Source organism: Camelus dromedarius, chromosome 15, assembly GCF_036321535.1.
Source record: "Camelus dromedarius isolate mCamDro1 chromosome 15, mCamDro1.pat, whole genome shotgun sequence".
Classification (NCBI taxonomy): domain Eukaryota; kingdom Metazoa; phylum Chordata; class Mammalia; order Artiodactyla; family Camelidae; genus Camelus; species Camelus dromedarius.
Genome location: NC_087450.1, coordinates 45,454,341 through 45,469,092, shown reverse-complemented (window position 1 = coordinate 45,469,092; position 14,752 = coordinate 45,454,341). Strand labels below are relative to the sequence as shown.

The following is a 14,752-nucleotide window of genomic DNA, read 5'->3' as shown; positions in this document are numbered from 1 at the left end:
AGATTTTGGGACCACAAAGAAAACTATATTTTTATATTGAGGGGAGGGAGCAGAAAAGAAAGAAGCCCCTATACTGGGCCCTAGTCAGTGGCAGCTTCTTGTTCCATAGGGTTAAGGAAGACTTTGAGGAAATAAAAGTTGTTTGGGAAAATCCAGGTGTGGTTGCTTTGTATGTTGTGATGGGCAGAAGGGATGAAGTGAAGTGTGAAGGCCCCTCACACCCTCCATCTTGCCTCAGACTATGTCCTGGAATCCTAGAAAAGAGGGGGAAAGACCTGAGGTAAGGAAAATGCTGCAGCTTTCTTCTGGGGTAATCTTTCAAGAATCAACTCCCATCCAGCCTGTTCCCCCCTACAATTTTACAGTTCTGACCCACACTTACGGTTGGTTTCCAAACCTTTCACACAACTCCTCCCCCTCACACACCCCCTTCTTCTTTGACTTCGGTCAGCAGTAGCCAATCCCTAAATCAGTGCCCCCTGTCACTGAGCATGGAAATTATCTATCTTTACAATCCCTCACAAAAGAATTATGCCTAAATAAAAACGTAAACAACTTTGGAAAAGTGAGGACTACTTAAGAACCCAAATCTTCATACTTGTATGGCATCTTCAGTGTCTATTTCTTCGCATGTCAGTGCCTCCTTGTACCTACACTCCCAGCTTGGTCATCTGGGGACCATATGAAGATGGGGACTGAGGGGGTTTAGGGAACCCACCCCTGTTGTAGCAGGGAGCAGTTTAAGACGGGGGGGGGGGGTGGCACCGCAAGACATTCCCTACTCTGTGCGGACAAAGGGGCCCAGTTCTGGGCTGTTAACATGCTTGGCCCAACACTTTTCTGATTTGAAGTTTCGAACCCTGCAGGCCCTGACGCGGCCTCGCCACTCCACTCTCCGGGGGCTGGGCGCTACAGCCCCGGACCGTTACCTGGGGCGGAGAAAGCGCCACTTTCATTCCTGCTTCTTGGGATTGTTGACGGCCACGTAATGATAGAGAACGACAAGCAGGAAGAGCGACACGCCCAGCATGTTGGCGAAGATGGCGAGCTGCACGTCCGTGATCATGCTGCGAAGAGAAGGGAATGTGCCTAGGACCGGCGCATTCCTCGCCCAGACCCAGACCTGTCCTCGCCCCCCTGGTTCAACCACGGCCTATGGGCCGTGGCCCGCGCCTGCGTGCCTCTCACCTGATCAGCTCCGCTCTGCTCCGACGCGGTCTGTGCGCTAGCTCAAGGTAGGAGACCTGAACCGGAAGTTTGCAGCGCCAGCCCAGTCGCAAACCAGGCACTTCCGGCCGTGCGGCTCGGCCAGTACGGGCTCTCTAGCCCTGCCGTCTCGCCTGCTCCCGCGCGAGGGGCGGGGTCTCGGGTGGGGCTGTGGAGGGACGGGCCGTCGTAGGGGGCCGACGGGCAGCGGAAGCGCGCCCTGAACGCAGCGCGGCGCAGCTGGCTGCAGCTGGCGCGGTGGAGAACGCTGCTAGTGGTGCTGTGGCCGCCTCCCGGGAGCCAAGGAGTGTGCTACAGCAAGGGTTCGGCGGCGGGTCCTGGTGGGAGGCTCGGCATGACCCTAGACTCCAGTCCCCCTTTTTGTCCCGGCGCCCCGCGCTGCTGCCCACCCTTCGCTTCCCCTCCCGGCCCAGCCAGGTGCTTCCTTTGCGCCCGCCCCCAGGGTCCCCTCCCTGGCCGGGACGGCGGAGAAAGGGATGAGAGGCGGCGCAGAATGGGGACAGGGCTGGGGCGGCCGGGTGCCTCTCCTCGGCGCCAGCCTTTCTGCCCCACATCTGCCAAGTAGAGCGATCCTGCCTGTGATCTGACCGGTGCCTCCTTTACCCGAACTCCCTCCCTCCATCCCACCCCTAGAGGTAGGCGTAGGAAATTGGGCGGACCCTCCCGGAATCAAAACCCAAAACGTGGGACTTTGGCCAAGTGGGAAATCACCCACGGATATGAGGGAGGGGGAAGGGGAGGAAGGGCTGGGACTGGCAAGAGGGGTTGTGTGGGTTAGAAGCAGAGTGGGCCACCGAGGAGAAAAAAGAAAGATAACTGTGGGTAGATGTCCTAGAGTCTCTGGTGAGGGGAGAGGCACTCCGGCTCTACAACCCTCTGCCCAGCCAGAACCTACTCCCCCCTCACTCCTTGCTTTCCCTCAGCTTCACCATAAAAGGGAACGGCACTGAGCCAGGCTGGGGCCGGGGGCTGGGCTGTTGCTCTGGAGCTGTCAGGGGTAATGGAAGCCAGTTGCTTTGCGGTAGAGGGGGGCCAGGGCTCAGGGGACGCCTCTGCTTCTCTGAGCCAAAGAAAACTACAGGAGCTGCTATAGGGCTGGAACAGCTGGGTAAGGGGACTGACTTACTGCCTGTGTGCACTATGAGCTAAGGGTGCACTAGCCGGGAGGGGGCTTCCCCAGCCTAGGACCATCAGCAGTTTGTTCTCCATGCTCCAACCCAGTGACTCCTAAACTCAGTCTTTGCCTTTAGCAGTCTGTAATTCCCCTGGACTCCACTTACTCATCCTCCAGCCCCCACCCAGTTTTTCCCCAGAGGTTTCCTATTTAAAATCCCAAGCCTATGTCCCCTCCACATTAACTGTGAAACCCCAGCCATGTACTCCCTCATGTGTCCCTCAGTGAGCTGTCTGTTCCAGCTCTGCTCTAGGAGAATGAGGGTCTAGGTCTAAAGGATTACACACATTATGCTTTGGATCCCCTGGAAATTTGAAGCAGATCTAAGTGCAACCAGACGTTTAGATCTACTGTTGAAACAGAACTGGACCCTGGAAAGTAGACTTTCTAGGCTACAAATGACGTGAGGGAAGGCCTTGGAAGTGCTTCAGCTTTCCAAGGCTGTCCTGAAACCAACTGACCCAGGTGCAAAGTAAGCTAGACTGTTAGAGCTGAAGGTCACTTTATAAAGAAGGAAACTGAGGCCCAGAAGGTAATTGATTTGACCAAGTTTCTACAGATGGTTAGAGACAGTGTCACCTGATCTTTCCTGTTTCACATTCCGTGTCAGACTGTCAACTCAATAGGTTGTCCTAGGGTCAGGGCCAAGCGGAAAAGGATTTGTTTTGGAACCATCCATAAGTGTCCTTCCCCTCCCAGAACTTCCTGTGCCTAGGTCAGGGAGTCTTTATCAGCCTTGAATGGGTCATTTGGCCGAGTGCCTGGAGGAACATTTTAACCCAGTTAAAAATGGTCTTCAGGACTAAACTAGACTCAGCTAAGAACTAGCAATCTTGAAAAAAGCTTGGGTGGAAAAATGTGGGAGAGGAGACAGACGAAGCCTCATCTTGGAGGGAATTAAGGGAGAGAGAGGATATGGGGGTGCAGGAGACACATGTGGAGCTTAATCTCTGATTAGTATGACATTTTCAAGGAGGAGACATGTGGTCAGGATTAGGCTCAGGAGTGAAAAAGCAACAAGACCTGGAAAAAGGGGACTGGGCACGAGTCCAGGGAGGCTGGCTCCTAAAGTACCTGTGGGAAGGATTGGAAGGAAAAGGAAAATGTGTACATTTGTGGATGAGTGGACTTTTGGTCAAGAGTCCCCACAATCTTGAGTTCCCATCTGGGTTTGCATGACCCAAGGCCCAATTCATATTAGTCCCCCTTTTTCCTTCCAGTATTCAGTCTTCTGACAGAGGGCTACAGACATAGAAATGCTCCTTACTGCTTGTGCCCCTGGCTGTCCTGGCCCCCTGCACATGACCTCATTGCTCAGTCAGTGATAGTTGACAAGGAGTTAGTTGCCTGGTATAGCCAAGATTCCCCATTGGCACTAGACCCTTGGAAATCTCCTGTCTTGGAGAGGTTATAAACCAGATCTTGTCCTAGTGCCCCAGGGACTCAGCCTTTTTTGGTCTCAGGAATTCTCTTGCCAGTTGCTTTGGAAATCTGTGGCTGCCTATCATCCCCCACCACCGCCACCATGACATTCTCTCTGACCTTAGTCTCCATTGTGCCTGTTCGCCCAGCACCTCAGGCCTCCCCAGTGAACCCAGGGTCACTGATTTCTTTGAGATCTCATAAACGTCATGTCAGCCCCTAAGTCTTGGCTCCTAATCACAGGACTAAATGAAATGCAACCTACTGCAATTATATGTCAAAGCCAACATATTTCAGTTGACACACTTAAAATACAACAGATTTTTCAACTTAAGGGTTCAGGCAAAGGAATGGGTGACAACTGGGCAGTGACAAGATGGCTAGGATGACTTTTCAGGTTGCCAGAGACCCTTGAAGGGAGAGAAAAAGGGGACAAGCAGAGAAAGCAAACCCACAGCAGCAGCCAGGGCAACCTGGAGGGGAAGAGGGTTGGCTCCTTGCCGGAGCCAGGGCCAGGGCCAGGGCCGAGAACTGATGCGGAGACCAGAGACGAAGCTGCAGCCTTCCACTGTCAGCGACTTTCAATCAGGATCTTCCAGGACCATTACCTTCAAGTCTCCCTCCATGCTGATCCCCACACCTCTAAGGGACAGCCACAAAATTCCATTTCTGTTGGTTCCAGTGTTTACTTTCACCATCCTGTCTTTTCACCAACATTTCTCCCAGTCATCAGGATCATATTCTGCGCCATAGGACCTCTGAGGCAGATCACTCAGAGTCACATTGAAGATTTGGTGGCATCCATTCTCATGGCTGCCAACTATTGCCCTGCAAATGGTTCCCAGAATCAAAAACCACATTGCTAACCATCTCCTGGATGTTTATTTCCATCAAGATATGTTACTCTCATCTTAAACTCAAGATGCCCAAACTAAAGCCATCTTTCTTTCCTTCAAACCTGCTCCTCTTCTCGACTTATCCATCCTGGCTCAAATTCTGGAATCTTCTTCTCTGGTGTCTCCCTTCTTCTGGTCCCTCACTACCCAGGCAGTCACCAAGCAGTCACAGCCTTCTCTTCCAAGTCTACATCACTTCCCAGTGTAAGATTTAGAAGGAACCTGAGATGACAGACAGCAGACCCCCACTGGAGTCGGGGGATTTGCTCAAAGTAATAACACTACTTAGAGCAGAAGCTGGAACCAGCATCCTTGTGCCCTAACACCCTGCCCATTGCTCTTGCTGAGAATATCTTCTTTCTGCATTTGTATCAACCCCCTACTCAAAAACTTGTAACCAGTTATCTGAGCCTCTCCCTAATCTTTCTGCAATTGACTTCTCTGACTTTCTGTCCCACTTCTTCCTGACCCAAAGAAGAGCTAACATTTATGGAGCATTTACCACATGCCAGGCACTATTTTAAGTGCTTTCATGGAATAACTTAATCCTCACAAACCTAAGAAGGGGGGTACTATTATTATTCCCATGCTAAGATGAGGAAACTGAGACAGACCACTTCCCCAACCTGAAGTCTCTCCCCTCCCCTGGTCTCTGTTCTTTACTTTTCCCCCAACATTGGTCAGGTTCTTTTTCTTCCGACAGCCCTGCTCTGACTCCCCGCAGCAGCCAACTGTCTCCCCTCCTCTTACCCAGAGCACGTCATCCGTCTGTCTGGCCCCCTGGCATTCTGTCTGTCCTGCCTTGTGTTTGTTCTCTGTTGGGCGCGTGTGTTCCAGTCCCCAGCAGGCCGGGCTGCTCCTTACTGAGTCTTACACGTGCCTTTGCCGCCTGGGCACCTCCCTCCGCAGGGCCCGCGCAGTGCCCTTGCCTCCTTTCTGTCTAGTACTTCTGCTCCCCTCTCCCAGGCGGCCCACCACACAGGGAGACCTGTACGGAACACAACTCTGGGGGCCAGACGGTGAGGGGGGCCAGCTAACACATTCAGACATCTCACCGGGAACCTACGGGCCACGCTGATGGTTGAGTTCACTTCCTTGCCTGCCTCAGAGGCTATCAGACTTGGTTCCATGCTAGAGAGTGACTTACATCGATCTAAGTAGTTAGGACCCAACTTTCCTCCCTCCTTCCCCTCCCACGTGGCTGACCATCAACAAGACAAGCCTGAGACCCATATTCACTTGGCCTTTTGAGAATGAGGGTCTTTCTCCTCTTTCCCATGTCCTCTCAGCGCTTGACAGAAGACTGCTCTCCATTTCCAGATTCCTTTTTTCTCCTTCTGGCTTCTCTGAATTTCCTGCCTGCCTCAGTGGAGTCCTTCTCCTTTCCCTCCCTGGCCCAGTAGCCCTCTGTCCTCTCCTCTTTTTTCCTCCCACGCCACTGACCTAGGTACTATATAGATTCTAATCAGAGCCCTGCTCTTGACTTGCTGTGTTACCTTGGACAAGTTACTTTCCCACTCTGGGCCTCAGCGTTCACATCTATAAAAGGAGGCAGCTAGACTAGATGATGAGTGACGTCCTGCTGAGTCCTGCAAGTTCACTCTCCCTTTTCCAGCTCTCCCCTCCAGCTCTCCCCTCTGAGCTTGTCCCTCAGGTCTTCTCTCCCAGGGGAGGACTGCCCTGGCCCCAGGAGAGCTGTGGCTCCAGCTCCTGTTCCCTGCCTAAGTGACCAGCCCTGCGCCTCCTCCCCAGCTCTGGCCCCGGCTCCACTCCATGTGGCCCATCTAAGAGGCTGGCCCCAGGCCCGGCGGCAACTCCACATTTCTCTGTTTTTCCTTTTTTTTTCTCTCTTTCCCGGAGTTAACAAGAAGCAGATGTGGCGCACGATGGTTGGAGAGGTGGGGGGAGGAAGGGGGAGGCTGGACCGCCAGCCAGACAGGGGGGAAGGGAGGGGAGTGAGGGAGAGAGAGAGGCGGGAGGCCAGGGCCCGCCCCACAGCCACTCTTGCGCCTCTGAGCAGCCACAGGGGCCAAGCCCTGTCACCCCCAGGATCTAGTCATTGGGGAAAACAGATAGGGAGACCAGAGGAGGGCCAGCTGGGGCGAGGGGGTGGAGGCCCAGGAAGCAGCATCTGAGAGGACCAGGCACTGGAGGCTGGGGGGCAGAGAACAAACTCCCCTCACAAGTAGAGAAGAGGAGAGCGGAAGGAACCAAGGGAGGGACAGACAGGAGTCCGAGGAGGGAAGAGGAGGGGGAGAGGGGTCAGGCCAGGCGGCCAAGGAGGAGGCGTGTGGCTGGGGGCTGCTGGCAGGAAGCTGGGGACAGGACCCGACCGGCACTACCCCTCAGAGCAGCGGCACCCCCGCTCCGGGCAGAGGCGCCAGTAGTCAGGCCAGGATGTGCCTCTGAGGGCCACCACGAAGCACCACCACCATGGCCCCCGGCGCCCTCTGGAGCTGCTACCTCTGCTGCCTGCTGACCACAGCTGTGGGGGCAGCCAGCTACCCTCCTCGCGGTTACAGCCTCTACACTGGGAGTGGCGGGGCCCTCAGCCCTGGGGGAGCCCAGGCCCAGAGTGCCCCTCGGCCTGCCAGCCGCCACAGGTAAGTCTGGGTCCCAGCCCAAGGCTGGAAGTAGGTGGGAGGGTGGGGGGTAAGGTGGGTATCCTGGCCCCTCCCTTGGTACCCTCCCTGGGCTGTCCCCCCTAATGCAGGGAAGGGGGAAGAGGAACCCAGCCATCAGGTGGCTTCTTGCAGGCCAACCTTCCTGCAGGGCACTTCCAGGGCCCCCTGAATGGATAGGTACCCCCAGTCTAACCTCATAACCTCAGGGGCATCAGCTTCCACGTTAGGTGCCCAAGGTGCCCAGGGAAACTACTTCGAGGGGCGAGGGGCTGGCTTTCCTGCCAGCTGCCAGCTGCACACCAGCCTGGGATTCTCAGCCGACCTCTGATCCTTTTGGAGGGCTCCCTCAGCCCTGCCCGTAATCCACGATTCTGATACCACTCCTGCCTTGCTCCTTTCGGCTCTCCAGCCGTACATGGACCAGAGGTCAGCATGAATGGGGCCCAGAGTGCAGAACTGTGAGCCCCAAGGCGGGCAGGGCTTGTCAATGGCTTATTCTCTCCTTAACCCTGAACTGGACCCCTGCCTGCCCTGTCCTCTCCCCTGAGGGGTGGGTGGAAGCCAGCATCCAGGGGAACACCAGAGGGACTGGCCAGCCGGCTCACACCAGCCATGCCAAGCTGGGGATTGAGACAGAAAGGGACAGGAATGAATGCATGGATTCAGAGGCCCCCCCAGGCGCCCCCAGCCATGAGGATCAACATCTTGTAGTTGTGGTTTTCCATTCTTTGCCTCCTTCCTCCATCTTGAAAAGTCTTTATCGACTCCTGCTGCACAGGAAGGCGTAGGGGGAGCTGCCCCTGCCAAATCCCTGGTTCTCACTGGTCCCCAAGGCCCTTCATCTTTTTACCCTCCCTTAGCTCCTCTGGTAGCCCCAGGGCCTTCCTCCGGGGAGTGTGTCTCTGGCCCTTGGGCCCAGGTGGGGTTGTGCCCGCAGGAACTGGTGTGCCTATGTGGTGACCCGGACAGTAAGCTGTGTCCTTGAGGATGGAGTGGAGACCTTCGTCAAGCCCGACTACCAGCCCTGTGGCTGGGGCCAGCCCCAGTGTTCCCGCAGCATCATGTGAGCCCCACTGCTGGGGGATGGGTACTTGGTGAGGGCTGGGCTAGGGCAGCCAACCCAGGGAATTTGTACAAAGCAGGTAGCAAGGGGCAGGACCAGGGGCTTCCACTCAGAACCACTCTGAGGAGTTGCTGAGGCAACAGTTTGGCTGGTGGGATACTGAGGGCAAACTTACCTCCACCACCCTGCCAGCACCCCAGGGCCTTCTCTGGGCTGGGTCATGCTCAAGGAGAGGAGTTCAAAGTTCCAGCACAGGACAAGGGGAGGAAGAACAGAGATTTGGCCCTTGGCCAAAAAGCTGACAGCTGTCAACTGAGCAAGGCCACATGCTGGTCAGTAAGGGGGACCCAGCCTGAGGGATGGCCTAGCCCACCAGGAACCGTCCATTTCTGAGGACAGGGGCCAGGATCACTGACAGTACAGGGAGGAGTAAAGAGGCCTCCCTCTGCCTCTCCCAGGTACCGCAGCTTCCTCCGCCCTCGCTACCGTGTGGCCTACAAGACAGTGACGGACATGGAGTGGAGGTGCTGCCAGGGGTACGGGGGCGATGACTGCGCCGAGGGCCCTGCCCCTGCGCTGGGTCCTGCACCTACCACACCGCGCCCACGGCCCCAGCCGGCCCGCCCCAACCTCTCTGGCTCCAGTGCGGGCAGCCACCTGAGTGGACTGGGCGGGGAGGGTGAGTATGGGAGCCGCTTGGGGAGAGGATTGGGTGATAGCACTGGGGAGAAAGTGTGGGGCCAGGCTGCTGAGGGAGCAGAAGAAAGGGACAGAAGGGAGTTAATGAGATCCCTGAAATTCCCACAGGCAAGAGAGAGAGAGGGAGAGAAAATGTGTGTGTGTGTGTGTGTCTGTGTCTGTGTGTCTGTGTGTGTCTGTGTCTCTGTTCTCTGTGTGTCTGTGTGTCTGTGTCTGTGTGTCTGTGTGTCTGTGTGAGTGACAGAGACAGAGAGATCTAGTGAAACCCAGAGGAAAGGCAGGCAAAGAGACTGCTCGCACACGCCCACGTGTGGCCAAGATCCTTCCTAGTTGGGAACAGCTGTGCGAGGAAGGGGGCATTCCTTCGAGAAGCTTGGCCCAAGGGGATAGACAGCTGAGACTACAAGTCCTAGCATGCACTGCAACTGACTACAGATCCCAGGCCCCTCAGTGGCCTCTGGAGACTGCAGAACCCAGAATGCTGCAGTCCTGGTTGCCAGGCACCGCGGATGTGCTGTGTTTGCCTGCCAGGGAGATAGCCGTGCTGTAATTATGGAAACAGGAACTTCTGGCTGACTCTCCCATCATCCAGCCAGAACCCCCACAGCTTGCCTCAGAGCTGCTTTTGTCCCTGGGGTGGTATGGAGAGGTGCCACCCAGCAATAGCCACTGTTGTGGGGTGCACAGTGCCTCCCCCACACTCACATTTCACTCACCCTGAGGGAGCAATATAGTGTCATTCCCATTTTTTCAGATAGGGAAACAGTTTCCATAAAGTTAAGAGGCATTCTGGACGGTGGAAAGGACCTGGGCTCGGTGGTCAGATCTGGGTTTGAAATTTAGCTCAGCCACTTATTAAACTTGTAATCCGTGGCCCAGTTAATTAATCTTTCTGGTCCTGTTTCCCAGTTTATAAAGTGGGAAGAGCTAATGGTATCTACTCAATGGAGGAAAGTGCCATGGTACACATTTGGCTTACAGGCATTCAGTGAATGGAGTTTCTTCGATTTTTTTCTTGCCCAAGTCACCCAGCTAAGGAGTGGCCATATGAGCTGGGACCTCTGCCATCTTGTTGGGGCTGGGGAGAGCAGGACCTATGAGGTAGGCACTGAGCTCTGAGATCTAGTCCCTCTGCCTAATGTGTCCCCTCTCTGCCAGGTCCTGGGGAATCAGAGAAGGTGCAGCAGCTGGAGGAGCAGGTACAGAGCCTGACAAAGGAGCTGCAGGGCCTTCGGGGTGTCCTGCAGGGACTGAGTGGGCGCCTGGCAGAAGATGTCCAGAGGGCTGTGGAGACGGCTTTTAATGGGAGGCAGCAGCCAGCAGATGCAGCTGCCCGTCCTGGCGTGCACGAAACCCTCAACGAGATCCAGCAGCAGCTGCAGCTCCTGGACAACCGCGTCTCCACCCACGACCAGGAGCTGGGCCATCTCAACAACCATCACAGTGGTGGTGGTAGCAGTGGTGGCAGGGCCATGGACTCAACCCCGGCTCCTCCTGGCCACAGTGAGGAGTTGATGCGGGAGCTGGAGCAGCGGCTGCAGGAGCCCTGCTCTGTGTGCCTGGCAGGGCTGGATGGCTTCCGCCGGCAGCAGCAGGAGGACAGGGAGCGGCTGCGAGCACTGGAGAAGCTACTGGCCTCCGTGGAGGAGCGGCAGCGGCAGCTCGCTGGGCAGGCACTGGGCCGCTGGCCCCCTCAGGAGTGCTGCCCTCCGGAGCTGGGCCGGCGACTGGCTGAGCTGGAGCGGAGGCTGGATGTAGTGGCCGGCTCAGTGACAGTGCTGAGCGGGCGGCGAGGCGCCAACCTGGGAGGAGCAGCTGGGCAGGGAGGCCACCCCCCAGGCTACACCAGCTTAGTGTCCCGCCTCTCTCGCCTAGAGGACCGATTCAATTCCACCCTAGGCCCCTCGGAGGAGCAGGAGGAGGGCTGGCCCGGGCATCCTGGAGGGCTGGGCCACTGGTTGCCTGCTGCTCGGGGCCGACTAGAGAAGCTGGAAGGGTTGCTGGCCAATGTGAGCGGGGAGCTGGGTGGGCGGCTGGATCTGCTGGAAGAGCAGGTGGCAGGAGCTGTGCAGGCATGTGGGCAGCTCTGCTCTGGAGCCCCAGGGGAGCAGGACTCCCAGGTCAGTGAGATCCTCAGTGCCTTGGAGCGCAGGGTGCTGGACAGTGAGGGGCAGCTGCGGCTGGTAGGCTCAGGCCTGCACAAGGTGGAAGCAGCTGGGGAGGCCCAGCAGGCCGCGCTGGAGGGACTGCAAGGTGTCGTGGGCCATCTCCAGGGTCGTGTCGATGCACTGGATGAGACAGCTGCAGAGTTCACACTGCAGCTGAATCTCACAGCTGCACGGCTGGGCCAACTGGAGGGTCTGCTGCAGGCCCGTGGGGATGAGGGCTGTGGGGCCTGCGGTGGTGTCCAGGAGGAACTGGGCCGCCTTCGGGATGGTGTGGAGCGCTGCTCCTGCCCACTGTTACCCCCACGGGGCCCGGGGGCCGGCCCGGGTTTGGGGGGACCAAGCCGTGGGCCTCTGGATGGCTTCAGTGTCTTTGGGGGCAGCTCAGGCTCAGCCCTCCAGGCCCTGCAAGGAGAGCTCTCTGAGGTTATTCTCACCTTCAGCTCCCTCAATGACTCACTGCATGAGCTCCAGACCACCGTGGAGGGCCAGGGTGCTGATCTGGCTGACCTGGGAGCCACCAAGGACCGCATCATCTCTGAGATTAACAGGCTGCAGCAGGAGGCCACAGAGCATGCTACAGAGAGTGAGGAGCGCTTCCGAGGCCTGGAAGAAGGACAGGCACAGGCTGGCCAGTGCCCCAGCCTAGAGGGGCGATTGGGCCGCCTTGAGGGAGTCTGTGAGCGGTTAGACACAGTGGCCGGGGGACTACAAGGCCTGCGTGAAGGCCTTTCCAGACACGTGGCTGGGCTCTGGGCCAGGCTACGGGAAACCAACAGCACCAGCCAGACCCAGGCAGCCCTGCTGGAGAAGCTGCTGGAGGGGCAGGCTGGCCTGGGCAAGCGGCTTGGTGCCCTTAACAGCTCCCTACTGCTCCTGGAAGACCGACTTCACCAGCTCAGTCTGACGGACCTCACTGGTGAGAGGGGAAGAGGGGGTGCAGAGTGAGGGGCCCCTTTCAAGTCCTTTCTTTCTCTTCCCTTGACCCTAAGACAGCCCCGCCCTAACCTCATCTACTTTCTCCTGGCCCTGCCCAGTATGAATTGCAGACCCACCACTGTCCCAGGGCTTGGTTTGTCCACAAGAGATGACCCAAGGTCCCAGCTCCCTGCCCTCCCCTGATGGCTCAGACAGGCCTTTGGGTGGAGGCGGGGTGCTGCACTGCCAGCTAGATACCCAGCATGGGCAGTGAAGGGCCTTGTCACCTGTCCATGGAGCCACCATTTTCCTTGTCCTTTGGAAATTCCTCTTATGGCTCTTCTTCAACCTAGCTTTGTCACTGTAGGGCCTGCAGGTGAGGCTGGGCCCCCAGGGCCTCCTGGGATGCAGGGACCCCCAGGCCCTGCTGGACCTCCAGGACCTCCAGGCAAGGATGGACAAGAGGGGCCAATTGGGCCACCAGGTACGTGTGCTGAGATCCTTGCTGTGGCCAGGGTAATCACCCACCTAGGCTGACCTGGGCTTGACATTCCACTCTGACCTTGACAGAGAAGGAGGGAAGGAGGCGAGGAACTGGGGCTCCTACATAGCTGATAATGACAAGGAAAGTGACTAGGAGCTAGGATAGTCATTGTGTTGGCCAACTGGCTACGGTGGCCTCACTGCTGTGTTGAAGGCTGAGCCTACGAAGGCTGAGCCTACAAAGGCTGTGTAGGTGTGAAAGGCTGGGGGCTAGGGCTCATAGCCCAACAGTTGAACAGAACGGACCTTCTCTATTCCTCCTTTTCTTGATACCCCCATTCCTGCTTTGGAGTCTGCATAGCACCTAGCACAGTGCAAAAGACTCAACAGATGTTTGCTGAGTGACTTAGCAAAAGCTGCCTTACTTCTCACTGCTCCCTTTCCTCTTCCCACAGGTCCCCAAGGTGAACAGGGTAAGTTCCTCTCATTCAGTGCTGGAGGGAGGGGAACTGAACTAAGGTTTGGAGGATACCTCAGGCAGCTATGGGGTTAGAGAGGGAAAGGGGGCTGGACAGCTCTGCACCAAGCATCCACTCTGACACCCTCTTCACCCCCACCCAGGAGTGGAGGGGGCACCAGCACCCTCTGTGCCCCGGGTGGCCTTTTCAGCTGCCCTGAGTTTGCCCCGGTCTGAACCAGGCACAGTGCCCTTCGACAGAGTCCTACTCAACGATGGGGGCTACTATGATCCAGAGACTGGTAAGCTCGGGCACTAGGGCGAGTCAGGGAGGCTGTGCAGTGATATGTCCCTATTCTTGACTTTTCAGACAAGGTGAATCTTCGTTCTTTGGTTTGGGGAGACCCGTGTTCTTGCCTTCATTTATTCATTCTCACCACAGTTTGGGCTGAAGGGTGGGGTTGGGAGGGGAGGCGCCCTGGGTCCAGAGCTCTCTTCTGGGGGCCTGCTCTTGCCCAGGCAGTTTGAAGTGCTGGGGATGCAGAAATGAACAAAACTGAATGCCCTGCCTTCGTGGAGCTTACATTACAAGAGAGGAGAAAAGACCCAGCAGGTCCCTCTCTGGTCCAGGAGTTCTGGATGGCCTCCCAGAGGCCTTCCCAGTCCCTGCCACCTGTCCCCTCCTGACCGCCACTCTTGCCCCCAGGCGTGTTCACGGCGCCACTGGCTGGACGCTACTTGCTGAGCGCAGTGCTGACTGGGCACCGGCACGAGAAAGTGGAGGCGGTGCTGTCTCGCTCCAACCTGGGCGTGGCTCGTATAGACTCTGGCGGGTACGAGCCTGAGGGCCTGGAGAATAAGCCGGTGGCGGAAAGCCAGCCCAGCCCAGGCGCCCTGGGCGTCTTCAGCCTCATCCTGCCGCTGCAGGCTGGGGACACCGTCTGCATCGACCTGGTCATGGGGCAGCTGGCGCACTCGGAGGAGCCGCTCACCATCTTCAGCGGAGCCCTGCTCTACGGGGACCTGGAGCTAGAACAGGCGTAGACCAGGGGCTGGGCCCGACCGGCCCAAAGTGTCTACGCCGGCCAAAGAGCCAGCTGGGGCGGCGGCTCCCCGGGGTCTTGCCAGGGACGGGGCGCCGACCCTGAGCGGGCCGCTGTCTCCGTACCCGCCGCGGCACAGGCGCCCAGAGTAACCTCCTCCTCACGGTCGGAGCGTACGGGTCGAGGACTCTGGGGGTCGCCTTATTGGGACTTTTGGTCTGATCACCGTCCCCTGCAAGACCTGGACTGCGAAAGAGCCGATCCTTGCACCCTTTCCTCCCCCAGCTGGCTTTTTGGCTGATTCCCTGGGCTCCGGGGCTCTCCCGAGGGGGCTCCGGTCCCCATTGCCATACTAAACTATTCAGGAATAAAGACACTTGGTTTTTCTAAAAAACAAAACAAAACGAGAAAAGGTGTCTGCTCCAGTATGTGTTCAGGGGTACACAGGAATTCACAGGGGATTGGGTGAGGGAGCCCTGGGTTCCGGACCCTGCTCGCGTCCTCCGCTCTGCCTGGGGTGGCTCTGCCCGCAGTCACTCGACGCGCGGGCGGGAAGTGCGCCGAGACAGGCTCTCCTCCAG

General features: G+C 57.4%; 2 protein-coding genes across 2 annotated transcripts; one reads left to right on the top strand and one right to left on the bottom strand.

Moving 5' to 3' along the window:
• Positions 1-3: 3 nt before the first annotated feature.
• Positions 4-1,345, bottom strand: OST4 (oligosaccharyltransferase complex subunit 4, non-catalytic). Its single transcript, XM_031466742.2, has 3 exons — positions 1,189-1,345; positions 930-1,067; positions 4-254 (listed from the first exon to the last, which is right to left on the bottom strand). Exon 2 carries the CDS (start codon positions 1,064-1,066, stop codon positions 953-955), a length of 114 nt encoding a protein of 37 aa, XP_031322602.1. The 5' UTR covers position 1,067; positions 1,189-1,345; the 3' UTR covers positions 4-254; positions 930-952.
• A 5,343-nt stretch (positions 1,346-6,688) lies between these two features.
• On the top strand, positions 6,689-14,583 carry EMILIN1 (elastin microfibril interfacer 1). Its single transcript, XM_010991223.3, has 8 exons — positions 6,689-7,322; positions 8,281-8,406; positions 8,865-9,085; positions 10,264-12,189; positions 12,556-12,672; positions 13,127-13,144; positions 13,293-13,430; positions 13,835-14,583. Exons 1-8 carry the CDS (start codon positions 7,153-7,155, stop codon positions 14,170-14,172), a joined length of 3,054 nt encoding a protein of 1,017 aa, XP_010989525.2. The 5' UTR covers positions 6,689-7,152; the 3' UTR covers positions 14,173-14,583.
• The last annotated feature ends 169 nt before the right edge of the window (positions 14,584-14,752 follow it).